This window comes from Elephas maximus, chromosome 11 (assembly GCF_024166365.1).
Source record: "Elephas maximus indicus isolate mEleMax1 chromosome 11, mEleMax1 primary haplotype, whole genome shotgun sequence".
NCBI lineage: Eukaryota > Metazoa > Chordata > Mammalia > Proboscidea > Elephantidae > Elephas > Elephas maximus.
In genome coordinates this window covers 105,263,161-105,290,917 of record NC_064829.1, presented here as the reverse complement: position 1 = coordinate 105,290,917, position 27,757 = coordinate 105,263,161, and the positions used below count along the sequence as shown (strand labels likewise).

The following is a 27,757-nucleotide window of genomic DNA, read 5'->3' as shown; positions in this document are numbered from 1 at the left end:
TCTGAAAACAGCATCAAAAAGTCTGGATTTCCTTCTTAGCTAAAATCTCTCAAAAACATCGAGAAAAGCACACTTTATATTTGTCAAGCCTAAGAGGCTGAAGCACCATACCACAAAATCAGGTGGAAAGAATCCAAAGGCAGTAAAGACTGAACCCGAGTGTGAGAGGAAATGGAGATAACGTCCCCTCTGCAGGCACATTTCCCTGAAGTGAGGGAGCCACCCCCTTAACTGTAGATCAAGATCCTTCGCAATGGGGAGAACCAAGTGCAGTGTCTTTCCTGGAGTCATTCTGGATCTGAGAGCAAGAGAGTCTGGGCTAGACAGTGAACAACAGGGAGAAAAAGATATTTGCATGAAGTAGTCAAGCCCTATGACACAGTAAAAAATGAGGCTGCACAGTGAACAGCCCTGCAGACGAGTCCAGTGCTGAGTAGGAAGGAGTCATAGCCAAAATACTTACACACACAAAATCTGGGAACCTGGAATATGGTTGTTACAGGAGAAACTCACCTGATGCAAAATGAACAGTTGAAAATGAGCGGGTTCAAGAATAGATGGATGTGAAAAAAAACACCAATTTATTACCTCTCTGGGTCAGGGGCTTCACGCCTATTGCAGTCCACAGGATTAGAATCCATGATTTAGGGGCAAAGGCAAGAAACACATGCAAACCAAATCTAAAGATCAATGAGCACAAATCTTGCTTCTGTAAAAACATCCTTGCAAGCTTAATTTAGGTGATAAACACTTAGCTGGGGCATTAAAGGATATATCCCATGAGAAAGACAAGATGTGACATAAGGGGAGAACAAAACACTTTAAAAATTGAGCTCTTTTACACTGCTCTGGATATATAAAAATAAGCCCATTTGCACCTTATACTGTCCATGCATTCTCAATTCCCTCCTACAGAATATTCCTGGGCCTAAGTTCCCAGTTTCCCATTCCCAGGGCACTATTTTATTTGCAGCGAATAATATCCCTGGGAATCTAAGCCCTAAAATGTAACCCCCTGATTCTACTGCAAATAGAAAATCTCAGAATCCTGAAGAATTTTTGCTAACTAGTTTCCTAGTCTTTCCTGAATTGTCAGACAAAGCAAATGGAAATCTTTGTACTTCCTTTTTGTTGTTGACTGATTTTTACTTGTATCATTATAGAAAAACAGTTTACAATCTAAAAGGGAAGAAACCCACATATAAATCTAAAAATCAAATAGATACACCCATATCCTCTTTCAACTCTGATCCATATACAAAAATCTTCTCACAATGGTTCTAGAAATGAATGTCCTATATTCTTGCCCTGCATTTTTCACTTCATATCAGAGCCATTTTTCTATTTTCTACTAAATCTTCATATATAATAGGAAGTGCTGTATGAAACAGAAAACTACCAAACTGGGAAGTCATGCAATAAAATGATACACTGCAATATTGTTTCCCATCCTAAATTCTGATAACTACAGCAATTTTCCCATCTACTCAACAATAAGCCCACCAGTATTAGCATTCTTATCTACTCTTTATTACAAAAGAGGTCTGTCTCACTGGCAATCCAGTCTACTGACCATTTGATGGTTTTCTTTGATTCAGGCCTGAGTGTTTTTTGCAAAGAAAAGTGTCAATATTTATTACTTTTATAGCAATGTATCATGGGGGACAATTCTGATTTTGTATGTGGAACTGCTAAGTAAAACAAGCAATTCATAGTTTTTCCGTCTTTCTTCTCCAGAATGAATTTCCAGATACACAATAACAAAGTTCCCCACACACATTGTTTTTATACTAATTCTTTCCATTACATGTACTCCTTTTAAAAAACAAAAATGAATAAATATACTCTGGCTGAAGGCTTTTCACTTTAGTTACATTCATAGGGTTTCTCTTCTGTATGGGTCGCTTGATGCCTGATAAGTTTAGAGCTATTAATGAAAGCTTTTCCACACTGATTACATGTAAAAGGTTTCTCTCCAGTATGAGTTCTTTGATGTACAATAAGCCGAGCACTCAAACTGAACGTTTTTCCACACTGATTACACTCATAGGGTTTCTCTCCCGTATGAGTTCTCTGGTGTTGAGTAAGGCATGAGCTCTGCCTGAAAGATTTCCCACACTGATTGCATTCATAGGGCTTTTCTCCAGTGTGCGTTCTCTGATGTACAACAAGAACATAACTCTGGCTGAAGGATTTCCCACACTGATTACATTTGTAGGGCTTTTCTCCAGTATGAGTTCGCTGATGCATAACAAGGTGAGAACTACGGTTGAAAGACTTTCCACATTCATTACATTCATAGGGTTTCTCCCCAGTATGAGTTCTTTGATGTGCAACAAGCTGAGAGCTCCAGCTGAAGGATTTCCCACACTGATTACATTCAAAGGGTTTTTCTCCTGTGTGAGTTCTCTGATGGGCAACAAGTTTGTAACTTTGACTAAAGGACTTTCCACATTGATTGCATTCATAGGGTTTTTCTCCAGTATGGATTCTTTGATGTGCAATAAGTTTATAGCTCTGGATAAATGACTTCCCACATTGACTGCATTCATAGGGCTTCTCTCCAGTATGAGTTCTTTGATGTGCAATAAGTTTATAGCTCTGCCTGAATGACTTTCCACACTGATTGCATTCGTAAGGTTTCTCTCCCGTATGAGTTCTTTGATGAACAACAAGGACATAACTCTGGCTAAAAGATTTCCCACACTGATTACACCTATAAGGTTTCTCTCCAGTATGAGTCCTCTGATGGGAAACAAGGTGAGAGCTCCGGCTAAAAGATTTCCCACATTCACTACATTCATAAGGTTTCTCCCCAGTATGAGTTCTCTGATGTGCCACAAGGTGAGAGCTCCAGCTAAAGGATTTCCCACATTGATTGCATTCAAAGGGTTTCTCTTCAGAATGATTTCTCATGTTTTGAGCAGGGGATGAGCTCTGGGAGGTTTTACTACATTTATATTGACTCTCTTCAACAGAAATTCTCTGTTGCTCATTATGGGATATACTGTGGCTCAAAACTTCACCACATTCCTTAAAATCAAAGGTTTTTCCTCCTGCATGAATTTTCTCAGGTATATTTAGTGATGTAATATGAATATTATCACCAAATCCATAGGATTTATCTTCTGTTTGAGTTCTTGTAAGTTGAATAAGGTGAATGCTCTGGGGAAGATTTCCACAATCATTATTTTCACATAATTTCTCATTGTCATCAATCTTCTGATGATTGTTTACAACAGAATTATAATGTAATTTTTTAACATGTAATGCATGTTTATGAAAATGTTTTCTTGTGGATATCGACTGGGATGAAAGAAGACTGGAATTCAGACCACTTTTATCCTCAAATTCATCACTTTTGCAGATTTTCTCATAAATGACAGCTTTCCTTCGGGTGAATGCCAGTTCCTTCAAAAGTCTCTCTTGTTTTTCCTGCTGCTTTTCCAACTGGTCCTTACAATCACGGATTTCCCCACATGAAGACAACCTAGGATCACCCCTTGTCAATCTTTCTATCTTCACTCCATGGGATGGTTCTTCATCAAAAGTGCTGTGCTTTGAAGTTGATTCTCTTCTTCCACGTGCAGTTGCCAAGTCTGAAAGAAAGCAAAATAAGACGATCTAGACAAAACATGTTAGGGTTGGAATGGTGGGATAAATTGACAAGAAAGCATGCAAACTATATGCGGTTTTGCTTTCAGATATGAACTTATAACCCACATTGAGAAAGCAAAAGAGTGGAATGAAAAACTGCCACAGCCCAATAGTATAATAGAGCATTAAAATAGAACTATTTTAATCCTAGTTTTGTCTGAATATCCAAGATTTTAGGTGTCAAATACTTGCATATTCCAATATAAGATTACCTATTCAGAACCCAAAGGAGCCCTGGTAGCACAACGTTAAGCACCTGGCTGCTAACTGAAAGACTGGTAGTTGGAATCTACCAGTGGCTCCACAGAAGAAAAGATGTGGCAATCTGCTTCCAAAAAGTTACAGCCTAGGAAATCCTATGGGGCAGGTCTACTCTGTCCTATAAGGTCACAATAAGTTGGCATCCACTCAACAGCACACAGCAACATGCAGAACCCACAGATCTTAAAAACAATTTTGCAATCCTTGACAAAGAAATAGAGGGGCCTGTCCACCCTTTTTAGTGCTAGATACATGTTCACTGAAATAGAGATCAGAGTCTATGTTTCTAGGAATTTATGATGGTATGACACTTGCTAATAGCCTGTGTCAGCAACACATGAGCAAACTACATTTGTGAACCCATGCAAAAGAATGGGAACAGTGTTATTTCAGTTCCCAAAGTGTCTTATGAGTTAATAAGGCTTCATGGATTCCTGTAATTTCAAGTGAGGAAGAATGGAGGTTGGCACAGAGGCGGAAGCCTAGATGGCCACTAGATCACACAATAGAGAATACACCTGGAAAAAGTGGTGACATATGCACCCCACCAGGAGGTGGGAGATGAAGAAAAATGTTGCATTCCCTATGGGGTGTTTCAAACAAACCCTCTATACCTGTGCGTCTCGTCTCACCTGGGAAGATGTGTTGAGAAATTCTGTTTATACTCTTGCCCTTTTTCCAACTATGAGATTGTTCCAGTTTGAAAAGCTGATAAGGAAGGACATAGGACTTTGAGTGTTTGGGCTGGGATGAAAGAAAACCACTGCAAAATCTAGTCCCCATCTTTGGCCTTTACAAGCCATGAGGATTGAATAAGCTCAAGCCCAAGAAGCTGTACCTTTTCCATCCTACAAATCAGAATTAATTTTCACTAGGGATAAAGAGCACAAACACAATTTATGTGTGGCCAAAACCATTCCAGCTGCTGAACCCTACAGCTCTGCTAAGAATATGAAATCATTCCAACAGACAGAACTTCATTGAAAGGGACTGTATTCTTACCCCAAAAGATCAGGTCCCTGTGGTTCTCCAGCATCACATCTCTATCCAGGGTCTTCTGAGCAAAGTTCAGGGTGCTCTGTTCCTCCTGAGTGTAGTCCACAGTCACAACTCTGAAGTTCACTCCTTCCTAAAAGAAGACATACATGCCTGCTCAGCTAGGTATCATTTCCTTCCAATGTACGTGAGGAAGAAAAGAGATTGGCAAATGGAGGAAGAAAAACCTGATAGCCTGGGAGGTGTCCTGAGATTGTCAGTGTCCAAAGGATTCAGTCAAGGCATACAGGTGTTTCTAAGTGAGTCTCGGCCTTAGTCATCTAGTGCTGCTCTAACAGAAATACCACAAGTTGATGGCTTTAACAAAGAAATTTATTTTCTCACACTCTAGTAAGCTAGAAGTCCAAATTCAGGGTGTCAACTCCAGAGGAAGGCTTTCTCTGTTGGCTCTGGAGGAAGGTCCTTGTCATCAATCTTTCCCTGGACTAGGAGCTTCTCCATGTAGAAACCCTGGGTCCAAAAGGTGCATTCTGCTCCTGGCACTGCTCTCTTGGTGGTATGGGGTCCCCAACTCTCTGCTTGCTTCCCTTTTATCTCTTGTAAGATAAAAGGTGGTGCAGGTCACACTCCAGGGAAACTCCCTTTACATTGGATCAGGGATGTGACCTGAGCAAGGGTGTTACATCCCACCCTAATCTTCTTTAACCACAGGCAGAGACTATGATTTATAATGCATAGAAAAATCACAAAATGGAGGACAACCACACAATACTGGGAATCACAGCCTAGCCAAATTGACACTTATTTTGGGGGGACACAATTCAATCCATGACATGCCTTTGGGTTTTGGATGCTGGACCTGTTTTTACAACTCCAAAGAGGAATACCAGATAAGAACCAACAAACAGTTTTCCAAGACTCTTGTCCACCTTTAAGAAAATGCTTACTCTGGTTTTTGCACTGGTGACTGTAGGATTCCCACTCAGGAATTCCTTCCAAATTACCAAGAGCCTAACAGAACAGAAGTTGGCTAACTTTTTCTGCCAAAGGCCAGGTAGTATCTATTTTAGCCTTTGCAGGCCATACAGTCTTTATGATAATTATAACTCTGTTGCTGTAGTAAGACGACAGCCATAGATATATATAAACAAATGGGTGTGGCTGTATTACAATAAAATTTTATTTACAAAACATGCAGTGAGCCAGATTTGGCCCACAGGTTGTGCTCTGCTAACGCCTGAGGTAGAAAATGAAATGTAGGTCTCAATGAAAGAAAGTATGTGTAGGTTAAAAGCAATGGATTTGGAAGAAAAGAGGTGGGTTTTCTCACTTATAATGAGTATATGTCTTTTGGGTCCCTGGGTGGTGCAAAGAGTTTGCACTGGTCTGCCAACCTAAAGGTTGGTGGTTTGAACCTACCCAGTGGCCCTATGGAAGAAAGGTCTGGTAACATACTTCCGTAAAGATTACAGCCAAGAAAACCCTATGGGGTAGTTCTACTTTGTCACACATGAGGTTGCCTTGAGTCAGACTCGACTTGACAGTGATGGGTAACTCTGGCAATCTGTCTTTAAGGATGAGTTTATTCCATTTCTATTTATTAAGCTTAATTATACCCAGTTCATTGGGTTGTTAAGTGAATTAACTGTGATAATATATGAAAAGCTGTTAGCAGACTTTACTAAAACACTTGGCAATTATTAGGATTATTAGTTTTGAGAACCCTAAAAAATTACCTGACAGTCACTGTGACTCAATAAATTTTATCCTGAACCCTTAGCCTTTGGCTGATAGTTCTTATGTGCCCACACTAGGACCTGCACTGCAGGGCTTCTTAGAAGACATTCAGTGTCTTTACTGCCATATAAAGAGGATCTCCTGGGCTGCCTCCTCTAAGGGGGTATGGGTCCGTTCCCAAGAAAACTGGGCAGGAATTTTGATCCAGAGAAGCAGTGTTCAGGGTGAGCGGTCCTTACCCAAAGGCAGCAAAAGCCAAGGAAGTTGAATATCACTCAATACTAGTGGCTCTTTAAATAGACCAGATGTTCTTAAACTGTGGTTCATGAATAGGATACAGGGTTCTCTGAATCACATGAAACTACATGCAACATGCTGCTGTATATGCATTTTTCTAACTCAGGGGCCCACAGATTTCACCAAAATCTCAAAGGTTTTCTGATTAGTCCAAAAATGGGACTCAAAATTTAATTTACAAACCCAGCTATGTTGAATATTGATTTTTAGTGCACTGTTTTTCAACCTTTAATCCATGCTTCCTTTTAATAAACATTTCCCTTTGCTGTTTAACGTAGGCACCTTGAATACCAAGCTTGTTCAAATGCCAAATAAATAATACTAGATAATTTTATATTAGCACTCCTCACCAGCCCCAGCTATATGATCTTAAAGTACCCTGGACTTCTATGGTAACACTCACCACACTTTCTTATTATCTGCTTAATGGTCAACTTTGTCACTAGGCTATGATCCATGACAGCGGGGAGAGGCAAGGTATTTATAGTTTGTAACTCCAGTGCTTAACACAATGTTGATCTATAATAGACACTAAATATATATTTGGTAAATTATTTCAGTAAGGCTTTCTAATATATCCAAATAATCCTGGCCCAAACTCTGATTTAAGCCTCTCCTCTCACCTAAATTTCACCAGGCATATCACGTGCCCATGTAAAAATGTCCTTCACCAGGTTAAAAAAAACAGCTGCCGTCACGTTGATGTCTACTTATGGTGACCTCATGGGTGTCAGAGTAAAACTGTGCTCCAAAGGGTTTTCTTTTTCTTAAATAATATTTTACTGAGTTTTTGGTGAAAGTTTACAGCAAGTTAGGTTCCCATTTGACAATTTCTGCACAAATGTGTTCCATGACATTGTTACATTTATCACAATGTGTCAATATTCTCTTCAGGTGTGTTCTGTTGGTTCCATTTCCAGTAATCTAGCTTCCCCGCCCCTTTAACTGTTTACCTTTGCTTTTTGGTAATTTTTGATCTTTCGATCCCATAATGATGGTTTTTGAGCAGAGCACCAATCTTACGGGTAATATCCTTTATTTTGTGTGCCACTCTGCTATTTCACTAAAAGGTAATCTCAGGAAATACTTGGTTGTAGGTTTAAAAAGTGTCTCAGGGCTATAGCCTCAGGGAGTCCTCTGCTCTCTACTGTTCCAGTTTGTCTGGCTATTTATTTATTTAAGAATTTGAGTTCTGTTCCACATTTTTCTCCCATTCTATCCAGGACCATCTATTATGATGAGTTTTATTTTTAATAATATTTTCATGTGTTTTTCGTTTAGACAGCAATTTAGGTTCCCATTCAACAACTTCTACACAAACTGTTCAGTGACATTGGTTACATTCTTCACAATGCATGAACATTCTCAATATTTCTGTGTCCATTAACCTAGTTCCCCTGCCCCCTTACATTCTGTTCTTTGTTTTAAAGTAATTGTTGACCACTTGGTCTCATAAAGATGATTTTTCAATGAAGCACAGTACTCACAAGTGACATTCTTAATTTTGTAAGCTAATCAGTTATTCAGCTAAAAGGTGACCTCGGGATAGTTTTGGTTCAAGGTTTAAAGAGCATCTCAGGGCAACAGTTTCAGGGAGTCCTCCAGTGTCAACTGGTCCAAAAAGTCTGGTTTTGTTTATTTTTTAGGAATTTGAGGCTCTGTTCCATATGTTCCTCTCATTCTATCAAGGTCCATCTACTGTGGCCCTGGTCAGCGTGTTCAGTAATCGTAGTTGGGTACGATGAGGCCGTGGTTCGTGTAGACTATAAGTCCTCTAGTCTAGTTTCTTCTTTGAGTCTTTGGTTTCCTTCTTTCTGTTTTGCTCTGGACGAGTAGAGACCAATAGTTGTATCTTAGATGCCTGCTCGCAAGCTTTTTAAAACCCCAGATGCTACCACCAAACTAGGATAGAGATCATTAACTTTATGAACTATCTTATACCAACTGACCAAGATGTCCCACAAGACTATGGTCCTAATCCTTCAAACCCAGGAAACCAATCACACAAAGTGTTTGGTTATCTCTAAGAAGCATCCATAACTGTGCTCCCATGTGCTTTATTATATATATGGACATATGTGCATATAGTCAAATACGTGCATTATTGTCGTTGTTAGGCGCTGTTGAGTCGGTTCTGACTCAACAGAACAAACATCGTCCCATCCTGTGCCATTCTCACAACCGTTGTTATGCTTCAGCCCATTGTTGTACCACTCTATCAATCCATCTCATCAAGGGTCTTCCTCTTCCTGGCCCTCTGCTTTACCAAGCATGATGTCCTTCTCCAGGGACTGATCCATCCTGATAACATGCTCAAAGTCTTGAGATGTAGCCTCAAAACATCCATCCTTCTAAGGACTGTTCTGGCTATACTTCTTCCGAGACAGATTTGTTCATTCCTTTATCAGTCCATGGTATATTCAGTACTCTTCGCCAACACCACAATTCAAAGGTGTCACTTCTTCTTCAGTCTTCCTTATTCATTGTCCAGCTTTTGCACACATATGAGGTGACTGAAAACACCATGGCTTGGGTAAGGCGCACCTTAGTCTTCAAGTGACATCTTTGCTTTTTAACACTTGAGAGATCTTTTGCAGCAGATTCCTCCAATGCAATGCGTCACTTGATTTGACTGCTGCGTCCATGAGTGTTGATTGTGGATCCAAGTAAAACAAAATCACTGACAACTTCAATCTTTTCTCCATTTATCGTGATGTTGCTTATTGGTCCAGTTGTAAGGATTTTTGTTTTCTTTATGTTGAGGTGTAATCCATACTGAAGGCTGTGGTCTTTGATCTTCATCAGTAAGTGCTTCAAGTCCTCTTCACTTTCAGCAAGCAAGGTTGTGTCATCTGCATAACACAGGTTGTTAATGAGTCTTCTTCCAATCCTGATGCCACATTCTTCATATAGTCTAGTTTCTCAGACTATTTGCTCAGCATACAGAATAAGTATAATGAAAAGCATACAACCCTGACCCACACCTTTCCTGACTTTAAACCACACAATATACATGCATATACATATACGTACATTTACCTATCTACACACATACACACTCACATATACAAACCTATGCACATATTCATCTATGTACATACATATACTCCCACACATATATTTTGCTTGTTGTTCAAAATTATATACGCCATAGCAATTACCAAAAGGTCCTTTCATCTTGTGTACATTTTAGTGACATCATTTACCTTTGACAAGCTGTGCACACTTCACCCTCATTCGATGTTACCTTTTCAATCACCAAAAATAACAAGTGTCTACTATTCTAGAGAGTGAAACCCTCTCTTCCTTCCCCCACTCTCATCCCTAGTAACCATTAATGAACGTAAGTTTTTGTATACTTGCCTGTTCATGTCATTTCATGAAAGTGAGGGCATACAACGTTTGTTTTGTGACTGACTTATTTTGGTCAACGTAACGTCCTCCAAGTTCATTCATGTTCCGAGATGTTTCAGGAACTCATTTTTCTTTATCATTGAGTAGTATTCCAATGCATGCATGTAGGTACCACATTTTACTTATCCATTCATCCATTAATGGGCACTTAGGTTGTTGCCATTTTTTTGCTATTGTGAATAGCGCTGCGATGAACATAGGTATGCGTATGTCTGTTCATGTCACTTCTATTACATCCCTAGGATATATATCTAGGAGTGTAATTGCTGGGTCATATGGCACCTCTACCTCTAGTTTTTTGAGGAGTTGCCAGGCTGTCTTTCACAATGTCTGTACCATTTTACATTCCCACCAGCAATGGATGAGGGTTCCAATTTCTTCGTATCTCCTCCAACACCTGTTATTTTCTATTTAATCTTAGCCATCCTAGTGGGTATAAAATGGTATCTCATTGTGATTTCAATTTACATTTCTCTGATGGCTAATGCTGTTGAGCATTTTTTTATGTGTCTATTGGCCACCTGAATATGCTCTTTGGTGAAGTGTCTGTTCATGTCCTTTGCCCAGTTTTTGCTTGGACCAAAGAGTATTCAATAGCTTATTTTTTGGGAGTAGACTGCCAAGATTTTCTTCCAAGGCCCCTCTAGGTGGACTTGAACCTCCAACTTTTTGGTCAGCAGCGGAGAGCAATAACCATTTGTACCACCCAGGGATGGCCTTTCAATATGTAGATACTGACTTTTCTGGTCTTCCATCTCACCTTATTCTATTCTCCCTCTTCCTGTTCCCAGACTCCTCACTCCTCAAAACTCTTTCCCAAATCCTTGAACTGTGCCCTCAGGAACTTATCTTTCACAATGAAATCCTACAGAGTCAACATTCTTCACCAAACACTCCCTACACATCTCTGTTCTAATGGAAACTGATGCTTCCCCCTGAAGACTCCCCTCCTCTGCTCTGCAGCCCTCACAGGCTAAGGATGGCCATGCTCTCCCATTCCAGGGATGTCAACATCAAGATGGGGAGGATGTGCATCCTCCCAGTTACTCTGAAATTCATGTCATTTACCTCAGAATCTATCACTTCTTGTAGCTTTGTCCTAAAACCTCCTGAACACTACCAACCCCATTCACTGAAGATCTATACCCACGATTTATCCTCTAATACAAGAACTTGTATCATTTCATCTTCCATCATCTATTGCATTCTCTTGTATAAAAAAACCCAATGCCATCGATTTGATTCTGACTTACAACGACCCCAGAGGACAGAGGACAACTGCCCTATAGGGTTTCCAAGGAGCGGCTGGGGGATTCGAACTGCCAACCTTTTTGATTAGCAGCCAAGCTCGTAACCGCTGTGCCAATTTTATTACTATACCAGTCTACATTCTTTTCCTTTCTATGTAGTGTACTCTATCTTCTTCCTCTTAACTATTCAGATAAATCTTTGTATTTGATACATACAAAAATTCTCCTTCAAATACTCCCTTGACCTATGGAGCTTCCACTGCATATACCTGGCAAATTAAAAAAAACTAGGTGAATTCGAATGTCAGTTGGCTATCTATGGGAAATGGGTTGCAGAGTGCCACTGGGGAAAAAAATCCACAAAACCAGGCAGCTGGATAGAGTATTATAAATTACTGGTCACCATCCTTTAAGACCAACCAGCAACCCTATTAGACCTATTTAGGGTAGTTTGTTCTCTCATAATTCAAAACTACTATTTTAAACCTTCTCCATCCTTATCAAACATTTTTCTGTTTCAACTCCCACCCTCACGCCCAACAGATAACTTCATCTGATATTTCACAGAAAAATCCAAACCTTCGGGTAACTCCCTCAACCTCATTCTTCCTACATGAGTCCTTCTTCCTATAAAAAGTCAATTTATTCACATATGCTCTGAATTAAATCCTCTGGCCTGAATCAAGGACCCTGCTTCATGGTTTACCTCCTCTCTTCTGTGATATTTAACCTCTTTTTCTCCACTAAGTCCTTCTCCAACCATTTAAACATAGTCAAATCTTCTCCATCCTTAAGGGGGGGGGAAGTTCTTTCAATATCAAATCTCCTTGCAATATTCACACTTTTCAATCCTTCCCTTGATGACCAAACTTTTTATAAAAGTGTTCTGCTCTTACCTCCATTTCCTCACTTTCCACCACACTTTAATTTGGCTTCTGCTGCCAACCAGCCGTGCAAAATTTCTCAATGCGGAGAGGGGTCATGCCCGACTCACCTGGGATGGGATGGCCTGTGACCCAGTGTCTTCTCCCTCAATCTTGATGATAATTTCCTGAGGACAGAGAGAGTCCTGAGAATGCAAAACAGATAAAAGGAAAAAAATCAGGGAGCTAAGTCATGGCTCAAAACTCCCACTGTGGGTGGGCTAGGATTTGACACACCAACTATGTTAACACAGTTCACCTACCAAGCTTCCACTCCCTCCTACGGATAAGCCCAAACTAGCCATGTGGAGAGAAAGAGGACATCTGGAGGAACACTGAGACAACAGACATGGGCATGAGGCCATTGTGGACCTTCCTGGATAGCCCAACTACCAGCTAAATGCAGTTGAGTGAGTGACCCCAGTCACTATAAGAAGCAAAAGAACTATCCAGCTGGGCCCTGCCTGAATTCCTGGATCACAGAATCATGAGCAAATAGCATGGAATACAGCATGACCAAAGCCAGAGTCATGAAGATTAATAGATTACATAAAATGTTTGGCAACAAGTGCCATCAATAAAGGCACCATCAATAAGAATCTGCACTATTAAGACTTCTTCCAAATCAGTAAGAAAAGGTAGCTTCAATGGGAAAATGGACCAAGAACAGGGTACATGTAACCCAACTCAAGAGAAATAAAAAATGGTCAGTGAATATAAAGATGCTCAGCTCTTTTTAATCATATAGATTGACTATTTCTATTTTTTTTATACCTAGTATTTACCTCTATAAAATTTTTTTTTTTTTTTTTTTATAGGAGACCATAAATTCACACCAATACCTACAATTACAATTCGACAATACATTTTATCCTAGCCTTCCTGCTTTCCACATTTGTACCTTCCTTCTCTGGCCCCCATTATCTTCATTATATTTACTTATTTGCTCAAACCCTTTGCATGTAAACAACTCCTCAACCACATAGAGTGTTTCTGATGTCTGCTGGCACCAACGCACTCAAGCCTGCACCAGCAGAGTCCCCCACTTCACACCTTGGCAGCCCATACAGCCTTCCTGGATTGGACACACACACACATATTTATAAAATATTTTATTTGAGATAGTTTAAGACTCAGAAGAAGTTGTAAAAATAGTACAGCAAGTTCTCATGTTCCTTTCACCCAACTTCTCCCCATGATCTTATCATACATAACCAGAGTACTTGTGAAAAGCAGCTAACTGACAGTGGTACGATATTATTAACTCAGGTAGAGACCTTATTTGGATTGCACCAGTTTTTATGTGCATTCTTTGTTTATATTTTTGTTCTTTTAATGGCAATATTTTCATTTAAAAATGTAATGCCCATATCAATAAGTCTACTTGTAAGTATTTATCTTTAGCAAAATAGAAAGCACTCCTAGATGAACGTATAAAAAATCTCACTAAAGGGTTACATTAAAACAGCAAAAATTTGGAAGGCAGGTTTAAATGTCTATTAGTAACTGTCTTGTGAAATAAATTGTGCTTTCTCTAGGCAACTGAATACTATTAAGCAACTAAGAGAAGACGAGATAGATTTGTATGTAAGGATGCATATAAAATGACAGATGTCTACGATATATTGAATGAAAAAAGTAAAAACAGTATATAAAATATGAGTAGATTTTTATAAAATATAAATATAAACAGAAAGGTCTGGAAGGACATTCTCAAAAGCATTAAAAGTAGTGTTTTTTTGTTTTTTTTTGAGGGGCAGGACTGAGAAGCATGTTCACTGCCTATGTTTTAATACTGTACACAATTTTCAGTGGCACTTATTTTCTTCAGTTAAATATTCAGAAATCAGTGAAAGTGTTTTCCCCCTTGGAAAATCACTTTGAAATCAGGTCACCCCTTCATAGCTTCCTGAGGTTTTTTCTCAACCTGTTAAATGACAGTCCATTCAAGTGTACATACTCTGCTCCCTCACAAATCTTCACGCAAGTACTGTTGGTTCTTGATTTACCACTCAATGATTTGGAAGCCTCTGAATCATAAATGAAAAGGAAACAAACTATTGTAGTATATCAATGTTGTTTTGTTGTCATTGCTGCCATTTCATTTTGTTTTTGGCCCTTATCAACCCAGAGAAAACCTCACTATTGCAGTGGGAAAGGTTACCAAAAAATGGCTAGCCTTAATGTGTTCAGAGGCAGAAAATAATTTTTTCAAACTTAAAAAAAACATACATACACATTTAATGGTCAGTTACTGAGGTAAACCGTGATCATTCAAAGAGCTGGAACTGCCACAGTATAAAGAAGGCCCAATGTGAAAGCACAGGCATTAGGATGCCTGTATTGTTACCCAGTACAAACGCCAGCACAGTAAAACAAAACAAAACAGTTGCCAGGGAGTTGGTTCTGACTCATGGCAATCCCGTGTGTCACAGTAGAACTGTGCTCCACAGAGTTTTCAGTGGCTGATTTTTCAGAAGTAGATCACCAGACCTTTCATCCAAGGTGCCTCTGGGTGGGCTTGAACTGCCAACCTTTCAGGTAGCAGCCAAGCGTGTTAACCATTTTGCACCACCCAGGAGGCCAGAAAACTCATTTAAATCCATAGAGTCCACCAGTCATGATCCAAACATGGATTGCCTGACACGACCTCCCCCGCTTTCCACTGCCCCGCCTGTCAAATCTGACTAGTCATTCAAGCCCCAGATCAAATACCACCTCTTCCATGAAGTGTTCCCAGATAGCGCAAAACCCCAACTCTTCTTCCCTTAGGACTTGTTAGCTGTTTTCATCAGACCTTTACTGTGCCAGCAAAATTATTCTTCTCATATTACTTAAAACCCATTGCCTTCGACCAATTCCAACTCATATTGACGCTAAAGGACAGAGTAGAAGTGCCCCATAGGGTTTCCAAGGCTGTAGTCTTTATGGATGCAGACTGCCACATCTGTCTCCTGCAGAGTGACTGGTGGGTTCGAATCGCTGACCTTTCAGTTAGCAACAGAGTGCTTAACCACTGCGCCACCAGGGCTCCTCCTCATATTACTTATATCCTTACACGTCTCTCCCCTGGTTCATAACTTCCATACTAGACAAATATATATATTTTTCACCTTTGCATTCCCCTCAGTATCTTCAGAGGCCACAATAAAAGTTCTCCAGATTTGACAACTCTAAGGCATGGAACTGCGTGCAGGGTTTGGGACACACGCACGGGATTAAAAGCCTTTACCCCCACTTTCTGTGTCTTCTGGAGCATTTGTTAATCCCCTTCTCTGTTCAACAGACACTTGCCCATGTAATAAAGAAGCATTCTCTTTTTCCTGTGTTACAGAATGGAAACAGGAATTAGAGTGTTGACTTCCACGGAGAGAAGAGGGATGGTCAGAATTAACAACTGCTCTCTGTTGTTACAGGGGTGAGACCATGTGGGACCCAGAGTGGAGGAATGGAACCAGGCAGAGCCATAGCTGAGTGACCTATCCACTTCACGTGAGCTAGAACTGGCCTAGAACAGGGGCTATCTGCTCACCCACACAGAGATGGCCAAAACTACCCTTCCTAATTTGGGGGGTTCCTGAGGTAATAAAACAAAGCTTCTAGTCAAATCACAGAATTACTGCTAAACCCCATCCTCAAAACTTTGCATTTGAGGTGAAATGGCAGATACACCTGGAGAGAAATCCCCTGTATCCATGAGGAGGTTTTTGTCGTTGTTAGTGCTGTTAAGTCACTTCCGACTCATAGCAACCCCCTTGTGACAGAGTAGAACTGCCCCATAGGGTTTTCTTGGCTGTGATCTTTATGGAAACAGATCACCAAGTCTTTCTTCCATGGAGATGTTGGGTCGGTTTGAACCACCAACCTTTTGATTAGCAGCTGAGTGCTTAACCATTTGCTCCACTAGGGCTCTAACAGGCATCACAGGGAGAATTTTCCTTCTTTGATGTGTTCACATCTCACATTGCCCATGGGGGAAGCAGGTCATAGTTCTGCTCAAGGGGTATGATACATGGGCCTTATATGGAGACCTTGAGCTTTCTTTTTTTTTTTTTTTTAATTTTTATTGTGTTTTAAGTGAAAGTTTACAAATCAAGTCAGTCTCTCACACAAAACTTATATACACCTTGCTACATACTCCCAGTTGCTCTCCGCCTAATGAGACAGCCCACTCCCTCCCTCCACTCTCTCTTTTTGCGTCCATTCTGCCAACTTCTAAACCCCTCTACCCTTTCATCTCCCTTCCAGACAGGAAATGCCAACATGGTCTCAAGTGTCCACCTGATCTAAGAAGCTCACTCTGACCCTTAGCTTTCTTAATCAGGATGATTCCAGAGGACACAAAACCAACTCCCCCAAACTAGAAAGATGGAAGGTTCCTCTGTCTGATTTTTTCAGGGATCCGCCTGACAAGCTGGGTCCCCCTTCCTCCGAAGCACAAGAAAATTCTCTCTACTGCTCATACCATCATCTGTGAGTAATTCTCACTTTCCTCAAATATACAGAATAGGCCCACCCCAGGACCACCAACCGGCACATCTCTGAATGCTGAGACTGATGATGGACAGGCATGGCCTCAACCACGTTTTTGGCAGGATTTTTGGTCTCAGCCCCTGAAGGTAGGAAGGGCTTGGAGGTGGCTCAAGGCCTTCCCTGACCCAATTACTTCCAAGTGTATGAGCCACTAAACTCTCTCAGGTGATGTTCCAATACCCAGATGATCTCTTCCTAAATCGGCTCATCGGAGTCAACCCTTTTACTGAAAGCCAAGACTTAGGCTCACTTAATTTCTCTCCCTGTCAGGGCTTAGTATCTTTCAGGTCCAAATCAAGTACCCATGTATCTTCTGATAATAAAAAGAACTGGAGGACATTCAGAGTTGAGATGTGTGGTAGCCAGCCTCCAAGATGGCCCCCAATGACCCCATCTTCTCCTGGCACTCATACCCTTGTGTAGTCCTCGTGCACACTGTACTGGGGTAGGTCTGTGTGTCAATAGAATATGGAGGAAGTGATGGTGTGTCACTTCTGAGATTAGATCATAAAAGACACCGTGGCTTCTGTCTTTGTTACTTGAGCGTGAGCTTCTGCTCTTTCCCTCTCTCTCTCTCAGATCATTCACTCTGGGGAAACCAGCTGCAGGGCCATGAGCAGCCCTATGGAGAGGCCTCCCTGGTGTGGAACTGAGGCCTCTTGCCAAAAGCCAGAGCTTGGAAGGGGGTCCTCCCACCCAGACAAGCTCTCAGACAAGTGCTGTCCCTGCAACCTCATCAGAGACCCCAGTGGCCAGAATCACTCAGCCAAGCTGCTCCCAGACTCCTGACCCTCAGGAAACTGTGTGAGATCATAAATGTTTGTTGCTTTAAGCTCCTAAATTGTGAGGTAATTTGTTACACAGAAATAGATAACTAATTAAAGAAGAAGGTGTTTTTGCTTTTCTGTATAGTTTTGGGAAATATAAGAAGTGTATTTTTGTCTGTAAGAACTAAATCATGAAAGGCAGGGCTCCGCCTGAGGCATCTTTCTCTCTGGTGCCTTACATGAGACCTCGTACTGCTAAAACAATCAATGAACAGACTGAATAACATCAAAGAAAATGGCCACAGAACCATTAAGATCCCCCCAAAATACCCAAAGTCATTGGTTTAAAGTAGAATGCCAATGGTCACACATTAAAACACATCTTACCTAGAGTTTTGATAAAGATGTAAAAATGTAAATGTAAATTTACATCTGCATTAAAAAAAAAAAAACCCATTACTGTCCAGTACATTCTGACACATAGCAACCCTACAGGACTGCCCTATGGGGCTTCCAAGGCTCCTCTGTAATAGATACTATTACCCTCATTTATGGATAAGAAGCCCTGGTGGCACAGTGATTAAGTCCTTGGCTGCTAACCAAAAGGTTGGTGGTTCGAACCCACCAACTGCCCTGCGGGAGACAGATGTGGCAGTCTGCATCTATGAAGAATCAAAACCAGACCAATCCAAACTCATTGCCGTCCCTACGGGACACAGGAGAACTGCCCCATAGGTTTCCAAGGCTGTAATCTTTACAGGAGCAGACTGTCACACCCTTCTCCCATGGAGCTGCTGGTGGGTTTGAACTGCTGACCTTTTGGTTAGCAGCCCAGCAGTTAACCACTGCACCCCCAGGGCTCCTTACATCTGCATAAAAAAAATCGGTTGCTGTAGAGTTGATTTCAGCTCATAGCAACGCAACAGGACAGAGAAGAACTGCTCCATAGGATTTCCAGTGAGCGGCTGATGGATTTGAGCTGGTGACCTTTTGGTTAGCAGCTGAGGCCTTAACCACTGCACCACCAGGACTCCTGCTCCCTCTAAATAGTCACTAAGATGAAAACAACACATAGAGGAAAACCCATCCATAAATATCCCAGCTCTGACTGAAAAATACCTAGCTGGCACAATGAGATCAGCACCAAATCAAATGCTGTCTCCATGATCAGATACACGTCTTCGGTAATATAAGCGATGGATGCATTGACATCTGTGATGGGCTCCTCAAAGCCTCCACCATTTACCTGAGAAGCCAAGGATCGGTCGATGGGTGAGAGAAGCTTGAGTGAAAGTGGACAGCCTACTCAGGACCAATGTCCCAACACAGAGATGCCTAAAGAAGTAGATTCAAAGGGGGGAACCATCCCGCCTGCAAGCACTTTTCTATTCAACATTTTAAGGGAGGTTCCAGCCAGCGAATAAGTCAAGGGAGAAAAAAAAAAATGAAAAGTTTAAGAATTGGAAAAAAAATGTATTGTCAATATTTGCAGAAGATATGATTGTGTACATAGAAAAAACAAATAATCTTCAGATAAGATTAACAAGTGAGTTTGCTAGTTTGTGGAAACAAAAATCAACATAAAAATTAAACCGTATTTCTATGCATCAGCCAACAGAGAAGGGATATTTTTAAAAGCTATCATTTAAGGTAGCACCAAAATACATTAAAGATCCAGAAGTATATTTAAGGAAAGTTGTGCAACACTTACAGGGGAAAAAGGTGCAGATAAGAGTGTGTAAAGAACTACAAATCCATGAGAAAAAGACAACCAATGGAAAGAACTACAAATCAGTTAAAAACAACCAAAGAGAAATTTCATAAGAGCCCTACACAAAAGATAACATACGAAAAGCCAGTAAGGATTTGCAAAGTTGTTCAACCTCATTATGAATCCGGGAAAATGCAGACTGAAGTCACAATGAGATACCACCATATGACTTCTAGCGGGATGGTAAGCGACACTGAATTTACTTGAGGACCTAGCTAGTTTCCCTCCTAGGCAGCTACCCTAGAGAAACTCCTGCACTTGCACACAAGGAATCACATACAAGAACGTTTACAACAGTGCTATTTCTAACAGCACAGAACCGAACACTAAGTAGCTGTTAGCTGTAAACCTGTAAAACCTGTGGTATATTCAGAAGTCAAGATCTGGGCAGTACTCGTGGACATTGCTATCAGCTCTCACCGTCCCCAGGCTCTCTCGGGTGCACAGGATGGATGTACACACAAGTTCCTGGGTGCTGCAAAGGGTTAATGCACCTGGCTACTAACCAAAAGGTTGGCAGTTCAAGTCCGCCTAGAGGCACGTTGCAAGAAACGCCTGGTGATCTACTTCGAAAAAATCAGCATTAAAAACCCTATGGAGCACAGTTCTTTGTCACACACGGAGTCACCGTAAGTCAGAGTTGAATCAACAGCAACGGATACACAGGCAGGCCACGGATTACGAACAGGTTCTGTTCTTAAGTCTATCTTTAAATTGAATTTGTATGTAAGTCAGAAGGGTTAGGCACGGTTCGTGTCTAACGATACAGTAATAATAATGTTTTGATGTACGTTGCAAAGTAGCCCTCGTCTGTTATTACGAGCCATTGTATTAATATAATAGGCTTTACCGGGGTTGATGAGCGACCGTACGTTGCATGTAAGTTGGATGTTCGTAACTCAGGGACTGCGTGTATGTATGTAGACACACAGAGGTACTCTTACAGCTCCATATATTTCTACACCTATATAGGGTCGCTATGAGTAGGTATGGACTCGATGGCAGTGGGATTGGTTTGGTTTTTGGTTTATATATACTGAAAACCGGCTGTTCACATTAATACCTCCAGTTCCCGTTGAACACCACAGGGCTCATTCCAGGGTTCTCTCTTTCCATACCTGTGCCTCCCTGCTCTGACAGTGAGGACCTAGTTCTAATTACATCTACTTATTTAGCCAAACCCTCTGGAAGTCACTCATCTCCCACCTCCACTGCCACACCCTCTCCCGCAAAGACGCTCTCCTCCTTCCACTTGGGCTCTGATGCCCCGCCGTGGCTGCCCTCTGCCAAGGGCTTCCTCCTCCTGTCTGGGCTTTGACTCCCAAGACAGGCCGTCCCTACTCACAGACTCACTCAGCATGACGCTGGATGTCAGTTCCACGTCAGGCTGCCCTGCACATCCTACCTCAGCTCTGGTACTTCACACATGGCTACTTTCATGCGTGGGCGCCCTTGACCTGCCCACACTCTTGACATGCCACACTGGGCTGAGCCCCCACTCCCAACGTGGGCATACTTCTCCAACTCCTTACCCTGCTCTGGTTCCAACACCACCCCTTGCACGGACACCCTTACCCCACCTGGGCTCTAATCACCCACACTGGGGCATTCCCTTTGTGGATGTCCTTCTCACCTGCTCTGACCCTGTCACCCCAAACCAGGCCATCCACCCTCCCACCCCCGCCATGCCTCTGTTGAATTCCTAACCCCAGATACCTGTGAACATGACCTTATCTGGAACGGGGTCTTTGCAGATGTAATTAATATGAGATCACAGCGGAGAAGGATGGGCCCTAGTTCAATATGACTGGTGTCCTTATAAAAAGAGGAGAAGAGACACAGACACAGACAGACAGAGAGACAACGGCCATGCGAAGGCAGAGGCAGAGACTGGAGTTATGCTGCCATAAGCCAAGGAGCACCTGGGACCACCAGAAGCCGGTAGACGCAGGAAGGAGAGCATGGTCCATTGGCACCTTGATTTCAGGCTTCTAGCCTTCAGAACTGTGAGAGAATACATTTCTGTTGTTTTAACCCACCCAGGTTGTGGTACTTTGTTTCAGCAGCCACAAGACACTAACACAGGCTCTGACTCCCAACACTGATTTTCGCTCCCCAGTGTGGGTACCCTCCTCACCCCACTTGAGCACTGGCTCCCCCTCATCAGGCTGTCAGCTTGCACAGACCATTTCTTCAACCCCAAGGGTTCTAACGCCCACAATAGGCTGCCCCCACATGAACTTCCTCACTCTGCTGGACTGCCACACTGAATGGACGCCTTCTTTACCCCATTTTGATCACTGGCTCCCCAGGTCAGGCTGCTGAGACCTTGCAGAGACTATTTCCTCAGCCCCAGTGGGCTCTAATACTTGACTTCTTCACTCTACTTGGGCTCTGACACCCTGTGAGACACCCTCTTCACCCTATTTGGCCCCTGACCCCCCACACATGGGTGCCCTCCTCACCCTGCTCAGTCTGTGACACCCCACGCCAGGTACCCCTCCCCCAAATGCAGATACCCACCTTGCTCTGCCCCACCTAACGGCTTCAGGACAGAACCTTCCAGTAAGGGGAAGTTCTTAAGCGATTAAATGTTTTCAAATAATATTTGCTATAGAAAAACACATCTCATTGTTGAGCCTTAGCCTCAAAATGCACTCTACAAAAGTAAAAAAATATAGATAACTAAATGAAAGATTAAAGTCACTTGTAGTTTAACTCAAAGATAATCGTTGTTAACTTTTTGGTATACCTCTTGTAAAGAGGTCCCTAAGTGGCACAGATGGTTTGCACTTCACTGCTGACCTAAAGGTTGGTGGTTCGAACCCACACAGTGGTACCACAGGAGAAAATGCCCGGTGATTTGCTTCCGTTCAGATTACGGGCAAGAAAACTCCACGGAGCAGTTCTACTGTGTTACACATGGGATCACCATGGGTCAGAATCAGCTGGACGGCAAATAACAACATAGTCTTGCAAACTATTTTCTGTGTGCACACATAAACCACCATCCCTTTTTTTAAAATGACAATTTCTACATTAACAAAGATCATAAATCGCTTCACATGTCAGCAAATATGCATGACAGCATCATTGCCCGTGGTGACAGCGTTGTCCATTTCGTGGTTCTGCCATAATTCATTTATCTTCCCTCTTTTGTTGCATTCTTAGGATATTTCCAATTGTTCATCCTTAAACAAAGCTATGAACTGCTGGGCAAAGGGAAGTCAGTATTGTAAGGGCTTGTGACACACGACGCGAAGCCACCCCCACCCACCCAAAGAGTTATCTGGGTTAAAGGCTCAGGAAATGCAGGGAGACTCATAAAATGTGTCATATAAGTGTTAGAAGCCTAGCAGTCTTGCTGGGCAGAGGCCCCTAAGATGCTCTGAGAAGAGGCTCAGGCTCCTCGCCCAGTGGGCTAGGCAGCGGGGCCTGGTGGGAGCAAGCTCAGAGTCCCTTGGGGAAAGGGGGCTCCACTCACCTGTGCACAGACCTTCAGGGGCCCTGAGGGCTTCTCATCCTGCTCTTCCATGCTCTTCTCCAGGCAGGGCAAGGTCCTGAGGACTCGGAGCTACAGTGGGAAGAGACAGCCCTGAGATGGCATCGTGCCCACAGCCTGTGCATGGGGGGCAGGGTTCTGCCAGGACCCCCCCACTTCCCAGACCAGTCTCTGCCCGTAGCATGCACTCCCCACAGCAAGTGAGCTCCCAGGAGATTCTGCCCAGACTCCTGCCCAAATAACTGTGCGTATACCTACCATCTCTCAGGCATAACCCTGCCTCTCCAGTTCCAACCTGATTCCTCCACTGTCCTGGGGCTCTGAGCCACCTACCCATAAGCCTACCTCCTGCCTAAACATAGCCTCCCTGGCCCAAACAATGTCTGCAGTACAAATCAGTTCCTCTCCTACTCCCACTGGGTCTTGGGATCCCCACAAACACCAGCACTCCTCCCCTCAAATGGAACCTTCAGCCCCAGACAAGCACCTCTCCCTAGGGCCAGGAGCAGGGCTCCGGATGAACAACCCAGAGTCACACGTGACTAAATGTATGAAGCCCAAGACATTGCCCCGCCCCTGCCAGGAGCTGATTCAGCTGCTGAGACTGACCCTGTCCCTCCACCTACCAGGCACTAGGAGCTCTGGCGGCACACTGGTTAAGTACTCAACTGCTAACTGAGCGGTCGGTGGTTCAAACCCACCCAGCGGTTCCAGGGAGAAAGACCTGGTGATCCAGTCCTGTGAAGATTACAGTCAAGGAACCCTGTGGAGAACTCCTCCTCTGCCACACGGGGCTGATGGCGCCCGACAACACAGACAGCCAGGTCCACCCTCGCGCATTCTCTGGAAGATCACCTCTCACCTCCCCTCAAATAGGCTGCACCCAGGACCTGGTCCCTCCACCATTCCAACTCACTGACCCTACCAGAGGAGCGCCAGCCCAACTTCCCTCCCCAACAGCCTCCTGTGCCCTAGATTTGTAGCTTTGATCTGGTGCCTCCACTCAGCTGGGCGTCCTCGGGACTGACACTGCACCCGGAAACTAAAACAGAGCCTGGGCAGGACTGCAGGCTCCCACCGAAACACCAGCAGCGAGCACCTGCACCAAGGATGGCTTCTCCCAGGCCCAGAAGGCATAGCACTGACTCTTTCTACCACCTAGGTGTTTTCAGGTCTGACTAATGCAAAACAAAACGGAAACAAACCACTTGCCGTCAGATCTGCTCTGACTCACGGCATCCCCGTGTGCATCAGAGTACAGCTGCGCGCCATACGGTTTTCAATGGCTGACAGGGTCTTTTTTTCATGGGGTTTTCAATGGCCTTTCTTCCAAGGTGCCTCTGGGTGAACTCGAACCTCCAACCTTTCGGCTAGCAGCGGCCACCCAGAGACCAGAGCAGCCTCCGGTGGAGCCCACCCTGCCCTGTCCCTGACCCCTCCCCGCCCACTCCCCAGTTTCTCATTCAAACAGTTTAGCATGGGTTCAGGGTACAGCTCTACCTGAACTTGCACCAAAACCCAGTTCCACCCATCAACCTCCACAGGCCCCACCTGGGCAGCAGCAGCCCAGATTCCTACCCAAGCACCTTCCTGGGCTCCTGTGGTTCAGCAAGATCCTGTCCTTCCACCTACGTGGGCATCGTCAGGCTGTGTTGAGGGCAACATCTACACAATGGTCCCAGCACCCTTTGCCCGAAACCTACCTACAGCCTCCTGTTTCCCACTCAAACACCTGGGCACATGCAAAGAGGGTGCCTGGCACAGCCCCACGCCTCCGCTGCCCAGAATTTGCAGCTCAGATCCGGTCCCTCCACCCACCTGAGCACCTGCAGGCAGTTCTAGGCCTGCCCACGCCTCCCTGTTCCGGCCAAATGCCAGCACGTGTGCACAGTGCAGCTGCAGCAGCCCCGCCCAGAACCTGCAGCTCCCAGTTGGGGCCTCCAGGCCTCCACTCCAGCAGCCACCGCAGAGGGGTCACCCCCCCAGGCTCCCTCCTCCTGCCACCCCCACGCACACACACAGCAGGTTCTTGCCCAGATCTGTATCCAGGGCCTGGGCCCTCCACCAGCCTGAAGGTCTTATATAGCTGCTGCTCCTGAAGAGTCTGCATTCCCACTCAGCCTCAATCTACCTGGGACAGGTACCCACATGGCTCCATGTGTGTTCCACAGTCACCTGCCCCATTGCCTGCCTGCCACCAGAATACCCACACAGGAGCCTGAGTGCTGAGCTCCAGCTCCAGGACTTGGACACTCACCAGCCTGGGGGTTCTGGGCCCTTCCCCTCCTCCTACCCAAACATGTACGCCTGGGTGCTGTGCAGAGTGCAGGCCCTTCCAAGCCCAAATGTGCAGCCCAGATTCTGTCAGCCCAGATTCTGTCTCTCTACCAACCTGGGCAAGCAGAGCGGCCCCTGAGCAAAGGTCCCAGGAACACATTCCTCAGTCATAGCTGGCAGCATCCTGCTTCCTGTCCAAACAGCTGATGATCTGACACCAGCTGTTACAGCTCTAGGAGCCCTGGTGGCACAGTGGTTAAGTGTTCGGCTGCTAACTGAAAGGTCGGTGGTTCGAACCTATCAGCCACTCCATGGGAGAAAGATGTGGCAGTCTGCGTCTGTAAAGATTTACAGCCTTGGAAACCCTCTGGGGCAGTTCTATCTATTCTGTCCTGTACGTTGGAACACACTGGACAGCAGGGAATTACAGCTCTGCCCTTCCTGGGCTCAGATTCTGCACCTCCACCAACTTGAATGCCCTGGGTTCTATACTACCCTGCATGGGTCCCAGGCTCCTGTTTGGCACTCAGACACCTCCGGCACGTGCTGCCTAGAACCTGCCTCGAGGTCCTGGCCCCTCCTTCAAGCCGGGAGTCTGCAGTCCTTTATATTTCCACCTAAGGCTGCCTGAAGCTGCCATGCCTCTCCTGGGAAAGGAATCTGCAGCTCCACGCTGGTCTCTCCACCAACCATTGTGTCCCCAGGCCTGTAAGAACAGTGTCTGCTCCAGGGTTCCAGGACCACCTGCCCTGAACCTCACCTCCCACCTCATGCTTCCCACCCAAACACCTGCTCAACGTGGCACTGCCCCTCCCATCCAGGAGGCAGAATCTACAATTGAGCTTTCATCAAACGGGATGTCCTCAGTCCCTCCAACAAACAGACCCTACATTTGGGTGGGTGTAGGATGGCGCGGGACCAGGCAGTGTTTTGTTCTGTTGTACATAGGGTCACTATGAGTTGGAACCGATTCGATGGCACCTAACAACAACAACAAGGGGAGGAAGGAGTCCCTGGGTGGCTCAAATGGCAAAAAGCTCGGCTGCTAACCAAAAGGTCGTCGGTTCCAACCCACCAGCCACTTCGCGGGAGAAAGGACCTCGCAATCTGCCCCGTAAAGGTTCCAAAAAACCTGTTGCTGTCAAGTCGATTTCGACTCACAGCGACCCTACACAACAGAGTAGAATTACCCCATAGGGTTTCCAAGGAGCGGCTGGTGGATTCGAACCGCTGACCTTCTGGTTAGCAGCCGAGCTCTTAACCATTGCGCCACCAGGGCTCCCCTGTAAAAATTACAGCCCAGGAAACCCTATGGGTCAGTTCTACTCTGTCACAGAGAGTCGCCATAAACCGGAATCAACTTGAAAGCACCTCAACAACAACAAAGAGAGTATGGAGTCCCTGGGTGATACAAATGGTTAAGCGCTGGACTACTAATCAAAAGGCTGGTGGTTCAAACCCACCCAGAAGGGCCTCAGAAGGCGTGGCGGTCTGCACATACGGGGTCGCCATGGATAGCAATCGACGCCATGGCAACTACCACCAACCTCCACCAACAATAGCAAGGGGAGTACAGGCTCTCCCCAACACCGATGCAGACAGATGCCCTCTTCCACCGACCTGGGCAACCTCAGGCCCCAGACAGGAGCAGCGGCTGCCCAAACACCCGCGCACGCGCGCTGAACACAGCCCCGGAATCTTGCAGTTGTACCAACCTGGGCGACTGCAGACAGCAGGCTAAAGCGCCGCCCGCACAGGTTTCAGATCACCCACCCGCACTCTCGCTTCTAGCTTCCCGCCTACACCCTGCGCATGCGCATATTGACACCCGGCGATGGCCCGCCCCTCACCAACCTGGGCGTCCTCGGGCTGCGGCCCAGGTCTGGCTGGTCCACGCCTCGGTACCAGGTACGGCTCCACCGCAGGACGAACTCGGGTTAAGCAACCCCTCTCCCTGATTCCGCAGCACGACCAACTCGGGTTAAGTTAGTTAGGCCCCCTCTCCTAGTCGGCAGCCACAAGGGCTCTCGGAGTTAAGCTCCGAAAGACCGAGGTACTAGGCGACAACAAACGTCCGCGAACGGGACAATGGCCGCACTTCTGTGCGAACCCGGAAGTGCCCTTGGGCTCGGCGAGTCAGAACTACAATTCCCAGAAGGCTCTGCGGCGTGCCGGCCTTTGGGCGGGTTTCCAGGTCCCACGGGGAGGGGGACGCAGGAACTGCGCCAGACAGGAGGCAAGGAGGCGTCAGGGTCGTGCTCCTGGTTGGACGCTGCGATAGTACGTGTCCGAGTCTGCGCGGCGCCGAGACGAGGATCCCAACCGGGGGGCCGAGACCAGGGTGCTGATGCACCGGGAGTGACTGACTGGAA

General features: G+C 44.6%; 1 protein-coding gene across 2 annotated transcripts; it reads right to left on the bottom strand.

Moving 5' to 3' along the window:
* On the bottom strand, positions 1-27,496 carry ZNF180 (zinc finger protein 180). 2 transcript variants are annotated; one of them, XM_049901016.1, is made up of 5 exons: positions 27,240-27,496; positions 23,091-23,180; positions 12,607-12,681; positions 4,921-5,047; positions 1-3,599 (listed from the first exon to the last, which is right to left on the bottom strand). In XM_049901016.1, the coding sequence occupies exons 2-5, from the start codon at positions 23,139-23,141 to the stop codon at positions 1,867-1,869; spliced, it is 1,986 nt and encodes a 661-aa protein (XP_049756973.1). In that variant the 5' UTR covers positions 23,142-23,180; positions 27,240-27,496; the 3' UTR covers positions 1-1,866. The 2 variants fall into 2 exon arrangements, with proteins under 2 accessions (XP_049756973.1, XP_049756974.1); XM_049901017.1 differs by having other exon boundaries at positions 12,607-12,663.
* Positions 27,497-27,757: the final 261 nt, after the last annotated feature.